A 25,147-nucleotide genomic window follows, 5' to 3' on the forward strand; every position below is an offset into this window, starting at 1 on the left:
CTTCTTGTAATAGCGTCTTGTGTCTAGTACTTGAACTATAACCTTTCGGATAACTCAATATTTGTTTGCTTACTACACAAATTTGGTGCACTTTTGGGTCAGTTTAGCTACTCATGCCAAACCAATGGTAATACTGCGAAGCAGTCATAATGTTACTACATTGTATTGTATTGTAATTGCATTTATATAGCGCTTACTACCCCAAACGAGGCGCCAAAGCGCTTTTTTGGCGAGTAGTAGGCTACTCCGGAACCCATAAAGGATTAGTGTTGAATTAGTATAGTGAAATATGAAAGTAATTTGAGTGGTGGATAGGTTAGGGAGTTATTTGGATTCAGAAGGATAGAGGAGGGAAAAAAAGGTTTGTATGGTTTGTATGGCATTACCTCTGTCTTTAGAATTCTACATTGTATCCAATAAGCTTCTGGCATTTACAAATACCGTAATGTATAATCTTGTACAGTGGAAATACAAACAATTCAAAGAGTAGATGAATTGTTCGCTTGATCGATGAATTTTAATGATGTAGGGTATGGTTGTCTCATTCTAGATTTTATATCTTGATGAGTTTAAAATAAATATAATCTTTGATCACCCACAAAGTAGGTTGATGTTGTGAACTAGCACAGGCCGAAAATGGACTACTGATAAACTCAGATTGAAGAGTACATCAAAGAAGCCAGAGTGGAGCAACTAATAATATTCCCATGGAAACTGAGACATTAAAGATAAATCCTGCTTACATCTGGCAGAAAGTGAAAGGGCCAGGCCTCTTGTCTTCCTCAGGAAGCACCGAAAAGGTGTTTTTAGTTATTGGTCATACTTGTCCAAATCCACCCTGAAGAGCACGCAAGGTGCAGAGGATGGGGAACTGCACATGCAGACTCTGGAAGGCTACACAAGAGATGTCACTTAGTGAGGTTGTGACCAGTTTCAATGTCATTCCAGGTTGCCTGATGCTTACCTGAGATGCAATTTTATATGGTACGGTGGTGCCTTACTGGACATTGAATTCTAGCATTGAGTAAGTTGGTACAAGCTAGATTGACAGCCTGATTTGGGGTTCCAAGCCGGATAAGAATTATTTTTTAGTGTAGATAAAGGACTGATTATGTGTTGCATGGTCCTGGCAGGTGATAAATCCACATGGAAATAAACATTACCGTGCGATAAAGCCGCACCAGTACCATGCAGTTGCAGGTTTAACCTACAGAAATGGGGAATTCCTGTGTGGGACCAGATTTAGCAGCTGAAAAATCAAAAGCAATTCCTAGTTCTGTGTGGTTTAATGCACACATATACCACCTGGTCGGAGGTCTTTCCAATGCAACCTCATATTATTTATATTTTCTCTGCATAAAAGATCGTTTATAATCAACATAGATTATAGAGTACGATTGTTAAAAAGAAACATCTATTGAGTTGCTGGGTCATAGTTGAGGACGTCCTCGTAGCTCATGCTCACTGAGTAGGCATTTTCACAATATCACCTTTTACACATGCTACTACTGTGATGCTTTCCTGTGGGGATGAGTGCACTGCCTCTGTCTCTGGAAACCATCCTCTCATTGGAACGCCCTCTGGCCAAATAGGCAGCTTATTATGTACTGGTTATGATTTAACTATATGCCTGTACCAGTAGGTAACACTACCAAACAACAAACTGTGTCTGATGCACTTTTAAGGCAGTATCAAGGAAAAGGGACATGAATGTATGGGATGTATGACATTACAACGCATGCTTTTACATCGCATGCTTTTACATCGCAGTTTTTACAACGCATACCATTACAACGCATAGCGCTTTGGGGTGCTGGATAGTGAATAGTTTAATTTACTATTCCAACTCCAGTCCCCGTGGATAGTAGGGAAGGTGTTGGATAGTAAATTAAATCTATTCCCTATCCTAGAGCGCCCCCAGCGCAATGCGTTGTAATGGTTTGCGTTGTAAAAGTTGCAATGTAAAAGCACTGCGTGGTAAAAGTTGCGTTGTAAATGATGTTTCCCGAATGTATGTGATCAGTACTACAAAGCACAGCACAACATAGGCAGTGAAGTTGCCTCTAACTAACCTATGGGAATTCATCAACATAAACGTGCTCTAGACAAACATTTGTTGCACTATTCACCATCACACTGGGGTCTTTCTTCCCAAAGGACAAATAATCAACTCTCATTTTAGGAAGCGTTTGCCATACTTGTTAAGTATCAACTTCACCACTAGCATTCCAACTTTTTAAAATGTACACCCTCCTAAACCTTTAATGGCCCTGATTATGGGTAATTAAGCAACAATGGGGTAACCCTAGTAACCTCAGGATCTGGGTAGCATATGGTATTAAGAATAACAGTCCTGTTGGTGCATGCCAGTAGCAAACAATAGAGTTGATTTAGTAAATAAGTATTCAGGATATAAATCCCCTTAAATACAAGAACATTCAAAGAGGCACATATGAAGCAACTTCAAAGCAAGAACACAGAAATACTGGACAAGTTATAATTTGTCTTGCATTAGAAACGTTTGAAAATCAAAAGTATTGCATGAAACATAAAGGAGGCTGATCAAAAAGTGCAAAGTGTGAGTGTTCGTGCAGTGCAATAAGGGAAATAGTGTGACTAAAAACAATATCTAGATTCAGTACAACAATTTTCTCTGATAAGCCTGTCTAATTGCGTTCCTTTGTTTTGTCCCGTGAGAGTAGGGCAAGACGTAGTTATGCTTGATCGCACTTAAGTGATTTACAGTCAGTACTGGCAACCAATAGATAAGTAGTGGACGTTTCAACCCAAATACTCATGGTTAATCAGAAATATCTGTGTGACTGTTCATCAGAACTAGTGAAAGAGCAAAGAATTATGGTTGTCAACGTTTCGACCCAAAGTCTTGCAGTTAATAGGAAACAGCTGTGCAAGTCTTCATCAGGACAAATAAAAGAGCAACCTGGAGTCACATAAAGTCTCAACAACCCTAAGGAGATGCCTGGATTTTTTGCCTCCAAAAACGCTATGAGGGTGTCTGAATAATCTTCCTCCATTGAGTGGTGGATGGCTGGAGCACTCGTCATGAGGCAAAAGTCCTCCACATACACATCTGTCCTTCTCATGTGTAAAAAGAATTACGGTCACTGGGGCCTCCAATTCAATTCAGAATTTCGCTCAGATGGGCCGGTAGGCTCACAAGGGTGCGAGCAGTGATCCGACCGGCCCGTCTGAGTAGAATTCTGATGCGAATGGAAAGCCCAAGTGATTGCTCTTTCACTGGTCCTGATGAAGACCCACACAGATGTTTCTGATTAACCGTGAGACTTTGGGTTGAAACATTAACGACTAACTATGTCTTGCTCTACTCTCACAGGATAAAACAAAGGAAAGCAATTAGACAGGCTTTTCAGAGAAAATTGTTGTACTGAATTTGGATATTGTTTTTTAGTGTAACTATTTAATTTTTGCACTTCACGAGCACTCACACTTTGCACTTTTTGAGCAGCCCCCTTTAAGTTTCATGCAATAGTTTTGATTTGCAAACTTTTCTAATACAAAAAAAAATGGTAACTTATACAGTCTTTCTGGGTTCTTGCTTTGAAGTTGCTTTATATGTTTCTCTATGAATGTTATTTCATCTACGGGGATTTATAACCTGAATATATAGTTACTAATCAACTGCATTTTTCACAACTGTCTTGCACCAACAGGACTATTGTTCTTTATACCGGATTATGAGTCAGGCAGAGCATAATAGGCTGTATGGAATTCTACTGCATCTGATTTTGAGTGGGCAAGAGTTCCCACCCTAGATGTACTTACAAAATAGTTTGTTTTACATGAATGTGAGTAAAATTATTTAACTTTAGTAAAATTGCAAACGCAGGCCCAATAATCATTTGTTTGTTCTGCATCTGATGCCAATTAATTTGAAATAAACTTGGTTTAACAGAGTATTTCAGTGCACAGTCTTTACACTAAATTGCAGCCAAGTGGTACTGAGTTTGTACTTTTCATAAATAAACTTATCATTGCGATACAAATGTCATTCTTATCATATTCCATATAATTAAACCAAGGGGCCGATTACGATGCGGTCTGAAACATCTCCGACCATCAGTCTGAGCCATTCAAACCCCATCGCAACAGGCTGTTGGATTCCTTTCAGACAACCCATTTTGATGGGGCTGGTCGGAAGGGAATCTGAATTTGATTTCCGAATGACCTCCGACTGGCTTGGAGAGCCCATCCACCATTCGGAAAGCCTTCAGAGAGATTGGGATGGCAGTATTTCACAACATTTCTGTGCAGGCCTTTCTTACACAGAAGGGCTGTGGAAATCTGACTTTGGGGGCCCCCAGTAGGGCCCCCATGGGTGCAAGGCTGCCAAATGGCGGCCTAGGGGGCACCTCTGGGGTCCCCCTGTTGATCCCTGCACCCGGTGGCAGGCACCTTGAGGTGCCTGCCACCAGGTGCAGGGATGAACTGCACCTCTGCTCTGTACAATGAGAGCATGCATTTCGTTCGGAATGCATGCTCCCATTGTAAAGTATAGAAATGCTACCGAACAGTGTGCTTTTGTATTATTTGTTTATTTGGTGCCCTATAGGCAGGTCTTCCTGTTTTTCTCATTTTATTCAGGGCCATTTCCTGTTTGTACCCTTATTCTTTTGACACTACAATAAGTGCATCACGGTCCAGCCATTGCTATGCCTTCTACACCAAACCTTTTCTATCTGCTGCATCCAGTATGTTTTTGATTGAAACAGCCAGCCTTTGACCGAACTCACGTCTTGTAAGGTTCAAGCCACAGTTCATAGTCTTCCTCTGAATCTTTGTCTTCGACTCTGGTTTCATTACCTGGATCTGTCTCCAACTGATGCTGCTGCGTCCACCACCAGACCATAATCTTGAAACTTTCTTTCATCATGGATGAGTTTGAGGTTTTCTACCCCATCTGGCTCTGAGGTATTCCGCCCCATCTGGCTCTGTTTGCGGTAAACCATTAGACAGGGTTAAATATGTTTGACAGGCAGAAATGCTCAATCATGAGAGAATGGATAGGCATCATTTAAAGGAACCTAAGAAAATCAAGGCACGAGGACTTAACGTGATTATTTTGTGGCTCATTTGCCATTGACTTGCTCTCATTGCTGTGTCTATCATGCATTAAAATCATTCAATAATAAGATCTATAGTTTATCTTTTTAAACTTGTATCCAAATTCAGGTGTCTCTTATAATTGTGGGTTTCTAACGCGCTAGAATCAACTCCCGAAGGATTATCTCTGCGCTATAGACCGGTGGGGAACCGGTCCTGGTTTTCCTTGTGAGATGGTCACTACTGGGTATCTCCAGGGTGAAACCAGGCATCCCCGGCGTATGTTTGGGGCTGTTGTGGAGATGAGGCAAGCTAATGCCCAGAGTTGCCGAGTGTGATCCCTAGTTAGAGTAGGCACCGAGGCGAGAATTATCGAGTCCGCTGACCCTGGTCCAAGACACTGCCGCGTCGGGAATTGAACCCTGGTCCCCGGCCGTCCTCTGCTCCCGGGTCTGCCGCCTTTAATCAGTGAGCCACACCACTCCACTCATACCCATAAAGCCCGTACTTGAGAAAAGACCTAGATTAAGACATAAATATAATATCTTCACCCTCACTTCTGATACCTTTTCCTTCCTACAATGAGCCTCAGTGTGCAACCTCAGTTTGATAACTCGAGGAATCCACTGACTATAAATTAAACATTGTGTAGCATTGTCGTTGGCACTATGTTGGATGTGGTAGTCCTAAATACTGTAAAACAGTGTTTTAGTTATTATATTTTTCTTATATCCATTTATTTTACGGCCTCAAGGCTGCTTCACAAACTTTGCATCCAAAAAGTACAAGCACGACCTTATTAACATAGATGATGATATAAATTCCCAGGAAGTTCTTAAGAAATATTTTATAAGTAAATAGCAGAGATCAGATTATATATGCATAGCTGCATAGTTTGTACAGGTTTAAAAAATGTATGAGAGAAGACCATACAATGAGTATCTTCATGACCTTTAAAATATTAGCCAGTGCCTGTATTATCCAGATATCTGCTGAAAGCAGCCACTTGTAGATACATCGATATCATGTTTGTTCTTTTGAGATTAAATTAATTTGTTTCTGAACTGTAAAGCCATGTTCCCACTCCTTTAAAAACACTGAGGAATTTTATCTAAATGTGTTTTGAATAGTGTTGGGGCGGCAGACTGATGCGGTTTCCTTTTCTCTTGAGAAAAATAAATGTAAGGTTTGCTCAAGAATGAACTTATCTTTATCTTTTCCGTGAATTACTCTTTACCTAGCTATCGTCCCCAGATACGTACTGCATAGAAATTAGTGTCACTATAGAAAAAGTACCATCTACCAATTTTCTATCAGGTACAGCTAAAAGAGGTTAATGTCTCTTATACCAAGGATCATTTTCAATATAATAATTAAAAACACACATTGTGACTGTTCTGGGTTTATCCGGGTTGGTTTCCCTACACGTGGGATGTGTCATGACTTGGTAATTGACGTGTATCTCTTTTAGAAAGCTGTGAAGGCAGTAGAAGGGAGGTTGTGAAGACCACAGATGTGGTTACAGTCTATGTATTGAATATTTAATTTATTTATAACTTTCAAAACAAATATAACCAATACAGATGATGAACAATTTGGAAGAAAGCAGATGTCTATATTGCAGTTCTAAATAAACCTTGAAGCCAGTCTAAGCCCACTTGATGCACTTAACTAGCACACTCCCCTGCTTGTTGTTACTCGTACTACAGACACTAATACTTCTTTTTTTAATTTTTTGAAGGAAGTTCAAATCCTGTCTTTTCTATAAATAAATGAGGACAATCTCTATTTTTGAGAAAATACTACCCTCATTGGAATTCTAAAATGGCCTTTGCACTACTATAAGCAGGACACTTGTTCCCATCCCTTCTTTGTTGCGCAACAGCCTCGGTTACAGTACTGTTCTTTTGAGATAACTACCTCAAACAGTCATAACCATTAAAACATAAAGCACGTTTTGTGTTCAGCAAACTCATTAACTCTTTTTACTGTAAACACAATGCCAAACCTGTGGTTTTATCCAGCCATTTTTTCTTTGGTATTGATTTTTAGGGTCCTCAAAACAAATGTCCTGGTGCAAGGGGTGTTAATTCTGCACTCCAGCGTTAAATCTGAGGGTGTGGAATTAACAGGACTTTTATGTTGAACCCTAGAGTTTTCTGAATAATGAGGAATTACCAGATGAATTTATTTTAGGAGTCATTCACCTGGTAATTCCGCATTCTCGCCCTGCAGTTTGCACCCTGCAATTTTCAACTTCTTTCATCTGCAGGGTAATATGAGAGGTCTGAGTTTACTTTACCGACCTCTTAACGCACAACAGGGCTCTTAAACAAGTCCCTGACCACTTCAGCAGTTAAGGCCCTCTCAGAAAGAGGGCTAAGAGCAGAAAAACACTCAAACATGTATTTGAAACAAGCATTGGCAAAACCATGAACCAGTGTTCACTGCCAGCCTCTTGGCTTTGTCATTGCTTGTTTTTTTAATGCTTTTTGTAAAACTATTTTTCGAGATAAACATTGGATAAAAGCAAAAATATTTTTAGGGCTTCACAAACCAATCTATGTCATAGCAGTTCCTGTTAGTGAAGGGAACTACTTTGTTTGGATGTGCTGTAGTGAGAGAGCAGAGTGCTGGCACTCACAATGAAGTTAGCCAATGGCTGAAGTGTTCTGACCCATTGCTGTATACTGTATGCGTAGTGGGTGGAAAGAACATGTGAATGACACAATATTCGACCAATAGAGGAGGGCTTCTTGAAAACCCCTGTATATATGTATATATATATATATATATATATATATATATATATATATATATATAAATTTATATATATATGTATATATGTATATATATATATATATAAATATATATATATATATATATATATATATATATATATATATATATATATATATATTACATGTACATGTTAAATGTACATGAGGACTTGGCAGTCCATTTGATCTGATGGAATTGAGATATGGGTTGACTGATCAGTTGTAAATATTGCTTATTCTGTTTGTAATTGCTTCAATACGCTTTTCTTCTTTTTTTTAACAGTATTGCCTTTTGTAATTTTCATCATCACGTAACTTAATTTATACTAGAACTTGCTTGAGCCCATCTAGGGCGTGATATCGTGGTATATGAGTGGGGATATTTATGAACATAAACTGTACATAGCCCATCTGTGGGGATTATGACAATGGCTATTTTGAATGATCGATTTCGATTCATGATAGTATTGCTATTCATTGATGTATGTACAGCTGCACATTGCTCGATTTGGGGAGCGGATTGCAAATATATAATATTCTCTACCCATTCAAAGATGGCGACCGCGTTTTCATCTAGTGGTCCTATCTTTATGTCATGTAAAATTAACACGTGATGAGTTTAAATGCAATGAGGCTTTGCGGCACTGCGTTGTTTTGAACACTGACGAAGGCCGAGTGCCGAAAGCGCGTTGTGAACGAATAAAAACTAAACTGTGGATTTACCCCTGAGTGCTGCTACCTGATTCCCGTAATTGACGGGGAGGGACTTTTTGAGGCGATATATATATATATATATATATATATATATATATATATATATAATTTAATAAAATCAAAAGGCCTTCGCTCACAACAGACGTAGATATATAATTGTAGTAAAATACAAAAGGTAATGTCAAATACCAGACCTAAAAACACTTTTATAAATTGCTCGATTCCTATTTCGCGTCATTCTTTAGCGGTTTGACTCTGAATTGAAGGATCTGTAAAGGATTAAGAGGATTACAGTGCGGCTACTGTGCTTCTAAGGAGGGACAAAACGAGGCTGCAGCCTGCTAATAGCTCAGGGATTAACTCTGAAACGGGTCTTGTTTACCATAATGGATGAGCAATGCAGCAGAGTAGAAATTCTCATTTTAAAAATGGGGCTTCGTTTGGTTTTGCTCTGCTGTTGCTTTTGTGCATCAGTTAAAGCTTCCTGGTGAGTGAAGACGTTCCAGGTCTCCGAATGAAGGGAGCTTAAATGTGAGTCTTGATTATTCAGTAAGGAATGCTCCTTACAAAGGTAGGTACACACCAGTGCCTCTGTCTACTATCTATTTCTGGAAACAACTAGATGCATTCACAACATTTTTTTTAACTTGTGCATGCACTTTTCTAAAGTAAATTGAAAAAATCTGCAATGCACCAAGCCATGACCCAGTAAGGACGAGTGCAAATTCACGGTGCAGTTGGGGGTGTGAGAAAATGTATGGCCAGTGCACAGGGGCGTAGCTTGATCAGTAAGACTGGGGGGGTGTGAGCTTCAGATTTTCCGTCAATCTCGCTGGCATATCATGTTAATGATTGTATGAGATGCAGCGCGTGAGGGGGGCTTAAGGACCAATGGAAATGGAAAGGAGTGCAGATTTTGAGCGGTACTTAATACACAGTATTTTGTAAAATAACCATGTTTTAAGACCTTCAAAACAGAAGAGTGTTGGTGTGTTTTTGTCTGAGTGAGTATTTAAAATCCCAGGTGAAATTTGACAGACACCCTGCCATCCCCGACTGAAAGCTCCTGTGGCCAACTATTTACTAAATAATACATTTATTAGGGGGGTGGAACATCCCAAACTCCCCCCTCCGAAGATACGCCCCGGCCAGTGCATTTGTTTGCATATCCAGAATTCACAAGGAAATGTACATGAAGATGTGCTAAACTAAAGTCTGTCTTCTGCCAGTGGCAGATGAACAAGAAGGCAGGCGTTTTAGGTCTAAACCCTGCTTCTTTGCAAGGCCCTGTGTACAGCAACGCTCGTGACTGTATCATTTCCTGAATGGTACTTAGGGTGACAGAAGAAACACACCATATGTGGATGTAACATAACTTCATTGCATTGCATCATCCATAATAAGGAGCATGTCTCTGTTTAACCCCTTCCAGGCTGATGACGAGCTCAGCTCGTCATGAGCGTAACCTGCCGTGCGCTCATGACGAGCTGAGCTCATCATGTAACGCGGGATTTTTAAAATCGCCGCGCACAGCGGGAAAAGCCGCCACAGCGATGCGGTTAAGGATAGTCCCACTTCATTCTTCCCATTTATTTTCAATATTAAAATTGATATATGATAACCATGACGTATAGTTCTTACAACAATATATCATCCCTAAGCAATCCGACGACCCCTTCCTCCCTCTTAACTCCTCCTTCTCCCCGTCTCCTTCTCCTCTGTTTGGAAACGCAGGCCAGGGTCCGGTCAGCAGCATCATAGGGTGACACGATAAACTGCTAATGATGCCGCGTGGCCAGGCGTCCTAGATTTGCCAGGACTGCCCTAGTTTTCACCTGCTGACCTTGCTATTTTCAGCAGATTCAGCTCATGTCCTGGTTTTTAAAAAAGGTCAACCGAACACAGAGGGAGGTAAGTTCTCATATTTTCTAGTTCAGAGTTAGTTAGCAGCCCTTTATGGAAAGCAAATTAAATATCACAGATTATACTGTAAAATGTGCATTTAATGTTGTTGTCATATCATGTTGAGGAGGCGGGGGGGGGCAGGGGCTACTAGTCCACAACCGTGGGGGTCGAGGGATTTTCCCACATCTGTCCCAGGACTTGTCCTCCTGTGGCTCTACAAACTGGGCCAAGTACTCCCCTGTATGCACTTCGCTCTCCGTGGTAGCGAGGGCAAGCAGTCATAGGCTTCACAGGGAGAATAGTGTGGGGACACTCAGGCTCAATACTCAACACCACCTCCGAGCAGTGCAATACGATCAATATTCAGCCCAGTACTCTCCTTTGTATAGGACACAAGTACTTTATTACACAGAAAACATAATTCTACTACACAGACAATGATGCAAGGCTACCCGATATACGAGTGTGAGCCTTTATGCTTCCAGGTGCCTTGTCCAGCTAGCTACGCTACCCCTCCACATGCCTCTCGACTGTTCACCGCCTTTCACTGGGTGCCCCTCTGCCCCCTACCCCACTCCCTCAGGTCCAGAGCTTGAGGTACTGCCTAACTATTTGGTCTGAGCACTCAATCTTTTGGGCCTAGACCCTTTTAGTCTCTCACCCAGTGCTAGGAGCATTTCTAGGCCTAATTCAGCATCCCACAGCAGCAGCATCTCTCTGGTGGCATGGGGCTTCCAAGTGACACATTTCAGTCTTCAAGGGAGCTGTCGGCAGCCAGCTGTGCAGCACAACACTCGGAGAGTTGCAGTGGGATCAAAGGTTTCTGTCGTTGACCCTCTTCTGAGTGGCTGGTGATAGATCTCTGCTAAAAGAATGACTTATTCCAGCACTCCAGGGATTACTTGGTGCTTCTTGACCACAGCAACAAGAGGCAAGCAGGTCATTGTTCTTCGGTGCAGCGGTCACTGGCATGCAGTGCTTTGAGGGAATGGCACTTATTCTTCAGAAGGCACCTAAAGGGCGCACCTGAGATCACTTGGTCTTCAGGACTGGTACTAATCCAAAGACACACGTAGCAATGCTGCAGTCTCGCAGTCAACTTGTGTGGCACACAGGCCAACAGCAGGCTATTCTCCCAGCTAAGGCCGGGCCCCTGAGGCATGCAGCTCCAGGTGCCATGGCAGCTACAACAGAGATAAATGATGAAGATTGTAGTGCCCGTCCAGGAGTGCCCCGGCTCCTTTAGCGTGTCTTAGTGGAGTCTGGCAGACAGACCCTATGCCAGGGTCAGTTATGTCATGCTCTCCTACAATCTGCTCCTCATGCTGGGTTGCCACTTCCTTCCCTCGCTCACTAGTAGTTTATCTTGGCACGAGGTCCAGTCCAGTAATTTCTCCTTCAGATCGGACCACAGGCAATGTTCCCTCACCTAAGGGAAGTTGGTTGTCAGTATAACACCAACACTTGTCTCCTTAATATTCCCTGACTGCTATATACATTAAACTCCCTCTGTAGAAGAGACCACAACATCAAACCCCAATAGGACTTGGCCTCCCATCTTTATACAGATTTGGCAGACAGAAGATGCATATTCCAAGTCGTCTTCCTAAGAACCATTTAAGATTAGTTCCCCTTTCATATGTCCTGGCCAGGACACCTTCCAGACAGGGTCCGATTTGTCAGCCTGTGTAGCATATTGATATTTTTCTGGGGTTTGCACAAACATACTAAGGGCATGGTGCAGCTGCCCCTTCTTAAAGGGCAAAACCCTGGGGCATGGCAGGGTTTCATTTCTAGCCTAAATATTGAATCATGGTGGTCTCTGAAGAGCCAGTCCCTTTTCGGAACCATGAGGCTAAGGGTTCTCCTCTGGATGTGACCTCTTAGAGGTCACATCCAGTACAACTCCCTGTAAAAATCTACAAACATTGCTGCTATTTCCCCTGAGAAGGTAACCACCTGACCCGCCACCAAGGGAAGTTCAGGGATTATTTTAGCCTCAATCGTGGAGTACAAATGTGCAGATGGAACAAAAATATGGTCCCCACAGGAGGGACAGTTATGTGGTGCTGAATAATATGTGCACTGTCCCATAAAGGGAGGCCACTCTCGCCTGACATTGTCCAGAAGCTGAGAGTCCACCCATTTGGCCAGCGCTTACAACCTGGTTGGCTGAGCTGGAGAGTCGACATCCTGCTCCTAACAGTGGATTGTGTTTATAATTCCCCATATATAACTAACATCCCAGCTGATGCATTCAAGAGAATGTCAGTTTTCCTTTTCCAGCATTATGGTCTCCTAGGAATGGGTTGCTAGACCCAACAGAGCAACCATGGGTCCCTTGATTCGAACTCTCCAACAGCACAAACCTGTCCAACCCATCCAAATGTACCTTTGACACCACTAGAGGGAGGGATTTGTGTAAAAGGGTAGCTGTGCCTCGGGAACTTCTGGTAAACACTGCATGATACACCCATAACATCCAAGGAACCTACGGTTAGTTCCCAGTAATTCAACATTTTGCAAAAACAGGATATCCGGTGAGTGGCTAACATGAGGAGCCTAACCTAGGACAAAACAGCCCCCCTTTTAATTTTATCTAACAGCCCGTTGACATTCTAGGGTATGAGTTTACATAATGCTGTGTGCCCATCTCTGGTGTGACTTAAAAGAAGGACTGAAGACAGTGAAGTAAGATTCACCCTGTTGGTTGCATGAAGCTGTCCTAACAGAACACCGCCCCCCAGATTCCGTCCCACAATTATTACCCACAAGCAACTGTCACTCTACACATTTAAAATCATAAAACATCCCCCCAAAACCCCCAACTAAATATTAATGTTGTGTACATAAAGGAAGTCCTTTCACTGTTAAAGAATAGTGCCAGAAAAACATTAAGTAGAGTCAGCCGATCCTACAATCCAAACCCTCGAAGCAGAGCCCCCCTCCGTGTCAGTGGACACCAGTCCGGTATCCCCAGCCCCCACATTTCGAAAGCAGGGCATACTTTGTGCACGTCTCCTCCTGTATGGCCGCCGCCTCACCTTCGACCACGCAGTTGCCTGAGCAGCAGTCACAGTGGGTGGCCATTACATCTCCAGGAATTGGTGGCCTAACCTCAACTCATTCTGAAACACAGATTGGATGATCAATAATCAGTGTCTTTCCTTAAAATATGATTCTTAATTTTAATTTTGCAGGGTACAATAGCATCTAGTGGATTCCTATAGCTCCGAGTTTATGTTTTAAGTTATCTTTTGCTGCTTACCATTCATGTGTAGTCGGACAATGTGTTGGGAATCAAGTCGAACATTGCCCAGTCGTCTGTCCATACTCAACAATATGTCTCTATCTCTATAGTTGCGTAAGCGGGCTATCACTGGACTGGACTGGGGTGGGGGCGGGTGCAGGGGTGGTGGATACTTGAGGTGGCCCCCTAAAGAGAGCATGGTGCGCCTGTTTGATTAAAAAGCAGTAAGAGAATTGATTCTCTGAGAGAAAAGTCTGCAACCAGTTCTCTAGAAATGTTTCAGGGATGTTGGCCCTCTGATCCCTCAGGGTTACCCAAAAAATGTGCTATTTCTCCATGTGTGGCCTTCTGCATCTTCCACTCTGGGTGCTGTCTTACAAGAAGTGCTCTGCAGTTTTGGCACTGTTTGACTCAGGTATTTTACTGTGTCCTTGAGCGTGACTATGCAGGACTTCGCCTCAATCACTTTGCTGGTGGTGTTACTGAGTTTCTGGCAGAGGACCACAACATTTTTCTCCACCACTTCAATCTTGAGCTCTATATCCTGGCAGGAGGACGTTATCGCCTGTATAACATTGGTACGTGAGAGAAGAGTCCTCTCCCTCCTCTGTATGCCTGATCAATCATTTGTCCATTCTCCCATGCTTGAGGAGTTCTGTGTCGTTCACCATTGCCCCTGATGGATGAGTGGTGAGTTGATCCACCAAACCTCAATCCTGGATGAAATGAGCAGCCAATGCAATGGAGACGAAAAAATCCAAAGAGCTTATATCTGACCTCTCCAAGTGGCCTCTTTCCTCAGTGTAGGATATAAATGGGCTCCAAAAGGCAACAGACAGGTCTCTGAGAACTGGAATCCGGCCGTAAATCCGAGGAGAATTACCACAAGGGTCTTTATTGATCATCCCAATAGCTCTGCTTGGATCAAGCATCCATTAGAGCCACACCTGGCCCACATCCCACAAATATCGATGTTCAACCCTACCAGGGGACCCCAAGTCTGGGTGTTGGGAATTCCTCCTTGGTACAGCATTTCCCACCTTCAGAGAGGAACTTCCTCCTGGTACTTGCCTGCGAGATGGTCAGCTGCTCAAGACGTCTGGATGCACCTCACTGCCCCACCCATCTATGCCGGGCTCAATAAGTGCCAAGCTGTAGAGACCAGAGTGGGGTCAGAGCTCCGCCAATGCCTAATGTCTCAAGGGGAACCTACAAGCAGTGACAGATCAATAAGCCCCCGCAGACGGGGATGCCAGGCCTCCTAGCGCTTGGCAGCTAATGCAAGGGGGAATTACTGGGCCCCAGTGCAAGGCCATCCAACATTAATTGTCTAGGGGCATGCACACCCGACACACCAGCTTGTGGCGCCCATGTGAGGTACACCCCTCTGACTTGGGGAAGATTACAGGTCCCCCAAACTGCAAGTAAGTCTATAGGAAGGGGGACAGGTGAGCAAGAAAACCACTGCCATCACCGTCCCAGGCCGCACTTCTCCCATCCACAAGAGAGCAAGTCTTCAGGGAGACGTTCCTAACTCAGATCCGGGTCTCTACATCAAATAAGGCAGGATTTTGATTGATTGCAGGGCACAGGGCTCAAGAGCTCTAAGAAATAGTGGCCGCCATCTTGCCTTTCAGGCGGGACACCCACCAATGGGATTTTCTGTTGATGCAGAATTACAGACCTACCTCTAGGTTTATAGAATGTTCGGATATTGGTTTCCAAAACTGGTCAACCTCCTTAGATGTCACCTAGCTTTTTATTTCTTCTTCATTAAAGGTAGCCAGCCTTAATCAGGAAGGATGCGTACGTCATGGTATCTGCATCTCTTCACCTGTAACACTAGATTTGTACTTGTCACCGCCAAGTGATGTTCCCAGAAAATAATATATAATAATATATGTGTGTTTTGGTGCATTTATTGATGTGTTATATTCACTTAGAGTTCCAAAGGAGAGACTCAAGCTACACAAAGGATTCCATTCTTGAAGATACAAATTGCACTTCTTGCCCAGAGCACATTTCAAGATGGAAATCATGACTCACTGCTTGGCTGCACAGCATATAATTAGATTTTGAGCTGCAGTTTTTGTAATTGCTGTGGTTTTGCTAGAGCTTAACCACAAAACCGGATGAACAACAAGCCCAACATCATGATGCACTATTACAGAAAACTAGCACTGACAATGCCACTGGATGTGACTTTGTTTTACAGCGCATGCGCACTGAGAGACATATGGCGTATATGCATGCACAGGACACCTATGCACTCGTACAGACAGAGCACTGCGCTTTCTATGCACAAAAGACGAAAAGACTTGCAGGTACTCACAAGCCAGCTAAAATAGAGAAACACGTGAGCAAAACAACACAAATGCAGACATTCTCAGGCAGCATTCACAGGGGCCCATGTGTTCAAAGGTATACATAAGCACACATACGGCACGTATTCAGACATGCACAGTTACAGACACCACATATAGACAAGCAGGGTTGCAGACAATTGACCTACAGACTTGCATAGTCATGAACAATAAATATGGACGAGTGAACTGATGTATGAATAGATTGTTTACAGTTCAACTTTTTAGGTCCCATCTGGCGATGCAGCGCAAAGCGCTGTCGCCAGCGAGATCTATTGTTATCGACTTGCCTGCCAAGTGGTACAGACCAGGGCACGCGCCGATTGTGGTCTGTGGACGCGCTCCTGAGAAGCGCTTGCTTAAGTGTAAGTGTGTACAGCTGGTGCGCGTTAATTAGGCTTGCATGCAGTAAGTGCGCGTGCGCACACATACACACAGCCATCCCCCCTTGCTTTCGCTTCGCGTTAATTAGGCCCCACACACAGCCCCCCTGCCTTCGCTTTCCCTCGGTGCGCATTAATTAGGCTCGCATGCAGTAAGTGCGCGTGCCTACACACACAGCCAGCCCCTCCTGCTTTCGCTTCAATTAGGCGTGCGCGCACACACACACACACACACACACACACACACACACCACTCACCCCCTCCTCCCCCCTGCTTTCGCTATCCCTCTGGCGTTTCAGCCCACGCTCTCCGACTCGGCCTGCTCTCACCTGCTGTGCTCCATCAGCGCCATTGGGTGACACAGCCTGTCCGTTTTGCTGCGTTACTCGGTGGCAGGCGGACGGGGGCAGCGGAACGGCAGAGGCGGTGACAGGGTATAATGGGGAGAGTCGAGTCCGCCTCTGCAGGAGCAGGTGCAGCGCATCCGGCGCGAAACCTACCCGGGACGTGTGTGCGTCACTTCCTGCAGTGCTTTCTACCAGTACAGTGGGCGCTGAACGTGGCACTTGAGCGCCGGGGCTGCTGCGAGGGCGGTGAGTAGGACTCTCCGGGGGTCTGCATCCTCCGCAGAGGTGGGGCTGGTTCCTCCCCTTGTCTCCGGCTCCATTTGCCTGCATTGCACAGAGCAGTGCATGCTGGGAGTTGTAGTCTTTTTTTAAACAGCAGACTGGGCACATTCATTTTTTTTATATAGCTACGCTGGGGATTCGTAATTTTCTACTAACTTTTAAAAGCTAAGTGAAATCTGCTAGCTTCCTTAAAAACATCCGTAAAATGAACGTGTTACTGAGTATGTATCAGTAAAATGATGTGCCTTTATAATACAAAGAAAGTAAATAGTAACTTTGGGTCGTTGATGAAATGTGTATTGCTGCAATCTCTTGCTTCACAGCATAAAAAAGTGACATTTTTATTTTCAAATGGTATGTCTCAAACAGTATTTTCTTTGAGGACTTTTTGTTCACCTCTAATCTCCCGTATACATGCCCAGTTCTGTTTCTCGTCTTCCGCCTCCTCTCTCTGCACAGTTCTCACTGCTTCCCTCCGTTCCACAATCTCTCTCTGCAGACTTTCTGATGTTTACTTTCTCATCTTTCCATACATGCACAATTCTCTGCGTATTCTTTATCTTGCTTCAATGTATTCGCTGCTCCCTCTCTTTGCACACTTTTCTGTACTTACCCTCTGTTTAAACCCAACTCTCTGTGCAGTTTGTTTTCTTTCTTTCGCCCCGCCCTCCATCTTCACACTCACACAGCTGTTAACTGGTCCCAACTAGGGAATTGTTACAGTACTTAGCTGCAACCCTCCAAATAGTGGTGTCCTGAAGGCAGTTAAATACAGCTTTGTTATTCTGCCCATTCAAATAGTGGCCTCTCAGCTGATGCTCCTATTCTGCTGGAGTCAAGCAGAACGGAATGTGTAAATTCGCCTCTAATGCATCTGGACTAGCTTGTTTTATGTATTGCTGATTTAAAGTGGTTGAATTTGTTTCCCAATTTGAAAGTTTGCTACAGTTTATGTTGCAACCTGACAGATGAAACAACAAAACTAGGGAAGGTACGTTGTGAACTCCAGGTAAATAAACTGTTCTAGAATCTTCTCTAAATTGTGTGCGAAAAAGTGTAAGACCACACAGTGGTCGTGTCAAGAAGGTCACACTTAAAATCAAAAATGCAAATTCTTGTAGTCTGCTTATTGCTCAGCCATTTTCATTGTCTCTTGAAAAGTCTAGCGAAGCAACTTCTGTTGACATTCTTCTATAAAGACAGGACTTCTTCCTCTAACAAATAATTTTAAAGAGAAATGGGAAGGAGGAAAATGCCTCTAGATATAGCATATGAAGTGAGGGCTTTTTTTGTATTCGAAACGAAGCTTGCAATAGAACATGTTTGTTGCACTTTGTAAAGACACTGTTTACAGTACTTACTTGCTTGATTTCTACACAAGCATTTACAAGAAATCTCTAGCCTACCATGAAGACGTCATTTACTATCATCCTCTAATAACGTTAGGAAACCCCATACTTATGGTGCACAAGCTAAACTCCATTTCTGCCTGACCCTTGTATTCCTTTCCACTACTGGCCCCAATCACAAACGCTACTTGTTTAATTCCAGACCACCTTTCTATTTATAATAGAAATATATAAGCAGATGTGCAGAGTGACGTATGCTATTTCTTGCCATTTTTGAGTGTGGCGAGCTGCCCTGACTCCTGAGAGGTGAAGCCTGGAGTGAGTCCTGATGCTCCTCTCCTAAATTAAAAATGGCAGTACATAGCATATCATACTCTGTGCGTCTGCCTATATGGTTTATGCGGTCATTTTTCATATCTATTTTTCATGTGTATTTGTTTCAACATTTAGAATTATAGATGGGTAACTGTGAGTTACTGGGATGTTTTTCAATAAGTGACACAAAATAGATAAAGAGAACAAAGCTTGAGTTGTCTATGACGTCACTCAGAACCCCCAATATCCACTATGCAGCCCCTTCGCTGTCTGTACGTAGTTCACAGAGCCCTATAATGAGACTGCACGGTCATCAGAAATAACCTCAGGACAAATCTGGGGATTGCAAACATTTCATTACCAGAAAACCAACATGAGTTTGAAATGTTTCCATCTCTCTGCATGCTGGTGGTTTGTTCTTGCTGAAAAGGGAAGGAAGCTAAAAGGAATAAAGTCTAGCCTTCTCTCTCTTCCTTATCTGAAAGGTGTTTACACCACTTTAATTTCATATGATTAAAAACCAGTGTTTGGGAATTCTTACATATCAAGGGTGTCCTTCCCTGACTGAAGAAGGGTGAACCTACGCCAGTACTTATATATTCCACTGTAGACACCTTCTATATTTAAGCCTACATTCAGTGGTGTACAATTACATTCTAATGTTGTATTCCCCTGCCCCATATTTCTGCACAAAGGGATGACCTTACAATGAATGTTTTGGATGTATGCGGATTGGAGCAACCATTTCTTGTATGATTATGTTCATGTATACCAGATCCCCCTTTACTTGTTTGATTTGTATCTCCTTTAAAAATAGAAAATATTATAGGTCACAGAAGCCTAGTCAGTATCCCAAGTGTAAATTGTGTCATTAGCTCTGGGTAGAGTATTGAAGAAAAAGCTTAATTTGTGTGGCTAGGCTAAAGGGTGTACAATGTTCTTAACTCTCTGACTTGAAGGCCTCCAAGAACTGAATAAACCAGTCTAAGAAGCAAACACCAGCACACATGTTGAGTGCAGTTTATGAATTGAATTTCTGAGTATCAGACCACGGCAATAATACAATATGCTATTATGGTATTGGCAGCTTTGAAAACCTTTGCCTACTAGGATATGCTTAGCCACACACTAATGGTCGCCAATGTGGGAGAAGCACCAAGCCTCATCAGCTGCAGAGGTCCATAAGTGTTAGTCATCATTCAGAACCTTTTCAATATCTACATGCCCCCAGAGCGCATATGAGCAAAGCTTATAACAGCGGGCTCCGCACCTGTGCAGGTGACACCCAGATCTACCTCAAGCTGGACACAGTGTCACCAGGCTTTAGTGGAAGGCACATTTCTGCAAAACTGCATGTGCCACAAGCCTTGTAGCCACGCTTGACTTTGCCAAAATTGCGATTTGCTTCTTATTGCATTAGGAGTATTTTGCACAATCTTGTATTCGTGACAGGCTGGCGATTTCTCCTCGTTCTCTTCGAACTTCTTTATTCCCTCCACCATGACACCTTTGTTTATGAATACACTCTCGCATAGTGCTAGATTTTGCTAATTCTTTTTATGTTCAAGACAACAAAAAGGCCTTTTAAGCAACAGTTTTGGTCTTGTACACTTCCCCAATACCAATGTCTTGATTAGTACCAGTACCGTTGTTCATTGCTTGTGAACATGGCATGTCTTGCTTTTATAGCACCATCGGCCTGATTCTGATTACAAGTTGCGTGGTGCGGTGGCGCTGAAATTACCAGTTCTGGAATTTGCAAATGTGGCTGGTAATTTCACCACTTCATTGGGCAATTATGAGTTATATCTGCCAGAATGGGGAATAACATATGAGCCATGGGTTTACGTGGTCAAAAATTGCATGCACATTCCTATTCCAGTCCAAATATTGCTTGCATTCACCGCCTGCTTTGAGCATGTGGTAAATGGAAGTGGCGGGATCTTTGCAGGTCAGATGATGGTAGTGGTGATGTTGAGGGCATCTGGGGCAGGGGAGGCTGGTGGCAGGCCATCCTCCTTGTAACAAAGGAGAGTTGAGCGTGGGCCAAACTGCTCTTACCATCTAGAATTTCCAGTGTTCATGCACCTGGTTATTCAGATGTGGTAACACTAGGGCACTTGTCATTTTCTGGAGTGGATCACACCCAGGGATACTGCTTCTCTCAACACCCACTCAGGGCCCGCATGCATTACTTTCGAAGCCATAATGTGAGCACACTCTATCTACCTGCCCCAGGGAAAAAATATGAAAAATATTACTCTATAAAAAAATATCTATTAATCTATCAAATGCAATGAACAGTACATGACTGACACTAGTCTCCTGGACTCATTATGTAGACCATGTTGTGTGGACTGAATGCTTTCATGGAATATTTTTACAAAGGAGAGCTTTCTGTTTCTTTGTAGGGCTGGTGGGCAGCATGTAATGCCGTAGTTCACAGTATCATGTTGAAGCGTTTTTGGAGAGAAGCCCGGATCAAAGGTAAGGCGCTTGACTGATAAGAATCTCCTTTGTAAAGTACTGGAAGTATGCAGACTTGCCAATTGCTAACCATGGGTGTTACTTTTGCCCTATGGTGTCCCACAGTAAGGCTGTTGGGCATTTAAGAAAGACTATACAAATCTATGGTGGAATGTTGGGTCGGATGCCAAACGACTGGTTGCACAAAGTGCTCACAAAGTGCGCTCTGACTTTATGCGACCAGCCTTTCATTTTTCGACCTATGTACTAATAAGTCACATCGTAAAAATTGTCATTCTTTTGCAGAACATCAGAAATATTGGAAGCAAGCAGCAGCAAACCTCCATTCCTATGTTGCATTCCCAAATGTGATTTTTTTTTTTAGCAGCCCGTGTTTCTGAAAGCCACCATTTCTGGTTTAAATAAAAAACAAAATTCCTTTTCACTGCCTATTTGCTGTGAGAGTCCAACATGATTCCCAAAGAGAAAGTTGTTCAACTGGGGCTGCTTCCCCTTTCTAAATCTGTTACTACCTCCTTTAAGGAGTTCGTACAATCAGAATGGTTTGCAACTCCAATTGGGTGAAAAACTAACCCTGGGCATAGTTCGCGTAGTGTCGCTATGCATAGCTACGCGAAGTGCACTTCGCACTACGAGAGCTACGCGTAGCACTACGCGAGCTGCGTAGTGCGGTGGTAAATGTTGTTCGCAATGATTGCACAGTGTCGGTGGCTTGTCCGCACTGTGCAATCATTGCAAACTGCATCTTGCACAGTGCACGCGGTCGTTTTCTGCCGCTCGAGTAGATTTGTACTCGAGCTGCAGTTTTCTCAACGCGGACTGGTAGTTTCTCATCGCGAACGGTCACAAGCTTACGTGATCACTCGCAATGAGAATCCTGACTTCCCCGCGTTGAGGATCTCACCGGGAGGTTTATTTTCCACGTTCGCGATTGGCAACTTGTTGTTGCTGATCGCCAACGAGGAAAAAGTCTCGCCCGTATGTCATTTTGCTTGCTCGCGGTCGCCAACTTGACATTGAGGACTGTGAGCAAGCAAAAAATGCCTGCTACGCCTTTTTGCACTGTGCTACATGCAATTTGCGTAGCACGTAGTTGCGCAAACTACGCAAGCGTAGTGTAGTTTTCCGCCCAGGCCTATGAAAAACAATTAACACATCTCATTGAGATTCGCACCAGGGTACCCACTTAAAAAAATTGCCTGCCCCTGCCGTCGCTTAGCAAGGGTGATGACTGGGGAGCTGGGAGGGGCCGCGGTGGCCTTGGGACTCCCCTCTCGCACCCCAACATTTGGATATGTTGTGGGCGCCGTGGGTGGGCACCAGGGCACCTACTTAAAAAAATATGACTGGCAGAAGCCTTTCATTTAATATTTACTGCAGTGTCTAAGGAGCATCCCATAATGCCCCAGGACTTTCTGAAGTTCTATTTTTTCTTTCTGTTGGAATAGGCAGTGGCACCACCAACCATTTTTAAAATGTTTTGAGGGCTACAGGGAGTGTAGCTTCCCCTCAGCAATTTTGAAAAAAAACAGTACGTCTCTTGGGCCAGTAAATCCATGCCCCCAGGAGAACTTACCATATTATTTTAAAGCACTCTAAGTTGGACCTATATGCTCTTCAGCTGGCAAGAAAAACTTCTGATGGTGGTTTCTTGTATAGCACTTTGTGGCCTGAAAAATGTTGAAAAAGACTCAAAGTGATGTTGATTTTTTTTTTTGTAAGCATGTATTGAAACTATTTTATCACAATCACTTTTATTAAACTTTGCAATGTGTGAATTTATAGAATATATATTTGACTATAGTAATTGTTGATTTTTTGACACAGACAATAGGTCTGCTTTATATACATCTTCAACAGAGCCGCCAACACCATCGCACCCATGCTCCGCCAAACCATCAACCGCTCCCTGGCGACCGCCTCGTTCCCCGACGACTGGAAACACGCCGAGGTCAACCCCCTCCTAAAGAAACCCTCAGCGGACCCCACCGACCTCAAAAACTACAGACTGATCTCCCTGCTCCCGTTCCCAGCGAAAGTCATCGAGAAAGCCATCAACAGCCAACTCGCCACATTCATTGAAGAACACAACATCCTCGACTCCTCCCAATCCGGCTTCAGAAAAAACCACAGTACGGAAACCGCCCTCCTCGCCGCAACAGACGACATCCGCACCTTACTGGACAAAGGAGAAACAGTAGCCCTCATCCTCCTGGACCTATCAGCGGCGTTTCGACACAGTCTCCCACCGCACCCTAATACGCAGACTCTATGATGCAGGAATCCAGGACAAGGCCCTCGACTGGATCTGCTCCTTCCTCTCCGGCAGGACGCAGCGGGTCAGACTCCTCCCTTTCCTCTCGGACCCCACACCTATCACCTGCGGAGTCCCCCAGGGCTCCTCCCTCAGCCCGACGCTCTTCAACGTCTACATGGCTCCACTTGCCCCCATCGTCAGAACCTACGGACTCAACATCGTGTCATATGCAGACGACACCCAGCTCATCCTCTCCCTATCCAACGAGCCCAACACCGCCAGACACAACTTTCGAGAAGGCATGGAAGCCGTCGCCAAATGGATGAAAAACAGCTGCCTACAACTAAACACCAACAAAACAGAAGTACTCATCATGGGCCCAAACCCCGATGCCTGGAGTGACACCTGGTGGCCCACCGCCCTCGGAAGCCCGCCAACCCCCACAGACCACGCACGCAACCTGGGAATCATCCTGGACTCCGAGCTCAAAATGGACCGCCAGATCAACTCTGTCTCATCTTCCTGCTTCCACACCCTCCGCCTCCTTCGTAAGACCTTCAAATGGATCCCCCTCGAACACCGAAAGACAGTCACTCACGCCCTGGTCACCAGCAGACTCGACTACGGCAACGCACTCTACGCCGGAATAAACAAAAACCTCATCCGCAAGCTACAGAACATCCAGAACGCCGCCGCAAGACTGGTCCTCAACCTGCCAAAACACTGCCACATCTCCCAGCACCTGCGCACACTCCACTGGCTCCCCGTCGAGGCGAGAATCACCTTTAAGATGCTCACCCACGCACACAAGGCCCTCCACGGCACCGGACCAGCATACCTGAACAGCCGACTCAAATTCCACGCACCCCAAAGGACTCTACGATCAGCCCAGCTTTCCTACGCCGTGGTCCCCCGCACCAGAAAGACCAGATCGGGAGGCCGCTCCTTCTCCTTCCTCGCGGCCAAAGCATGGAACGCCCTTCCGCTCCACCTCAGACAGACAACATCGCTCCCCATCTTCGCAAGAAACCTCAAAACCTGGCTCTTCGACAGACCCCCTCCTTGATGGAATGGAACCTGCACCCCCCCTACCCCCCCCACCCCTAGCGCCTTGAGACCCTTACGGGTGAGTAGTCGCGCTTTAACAAACTCCTGATTGATCCTGATTGATTGATGTGCTGAACCCCTGATAAATGCAATAGTCCTTTTTGTATATTTTGGTGTTCTGACCCTTTGACAACGTTAGTAGTTCTGCCTTTCTTATATGACTCCCTTTATATTGCTACATAACATAACCTTTTGCACCGCCGGTGGTTAAGCACCAGTGGGGGATTGGAAGCAGGGCCTAACCACAGGCCAGGCCTTGAGCCCAACCCCATGCCGCACATGGCCAAAAGCCTTGCGGAGTCAGGGAGAGGTAGGGCGCCTATGGGCTTTGGGTGCACGGCCTGGTTCACACTACTCACTGACGAAGGCCGTGTGCATCAGGGGGTGTGTGCCTAATCCCATGACACACACAGTGATAAACAGCTTACTTTACTTTAAAAAACATAAACGTTCTCAAAAAAACCCCAAAATTAAAGTGACGTTCTAGTTAGAAATTGTAGTAATATCTTAATTTAAATAAAAAAA

General features: G+C 44.1%; 1 protein-coding gene across 2 annotated transcripts in view; it reads left to right on the top strand.

The window, feature by feature from the left end:
- CARD19 (caspase recruitment domain family member 19) overlaps window positions 1-25,147 on the top strand; it is a 99,621-nt gene that overhangs the window by 18,443 nt on the left and 56,031 nt on the right. Inside the window, exon 2 of one of the 2 annotated variants that reach the window (XM_078661609.1) lies at window positions 21,183-21,258. The exons of the other annotated variant lie outside the window; for it this stretch is intronic. Coding sequence (XP_078517735.1) covers window positions 21,222-21,258 — 37 coding nt within the window. The 5' untranslated portion in view covers window positions 21,183-21,221. The remainder of the gene's footprint in view (window positions 1-21,182; window positions 21,259-25,147) is intronic. 2 annotated transcript variants of the gene reach the window in all.

This window comes from Lissotriton helveticus, chromosome 9 (assembly GCF_964261635.1).
Source record: "Lissotriton helveticus chromosome 9, aLisHel1.1, whole genome shotgun sequence".
Taxonomy (NCBI): domain Eukaryota; kingdom Metazoa; phylum Chordata; class Amphibia; order Caudata; family Salamandridae; genus Lissotriton; species Lissotriton helveticus.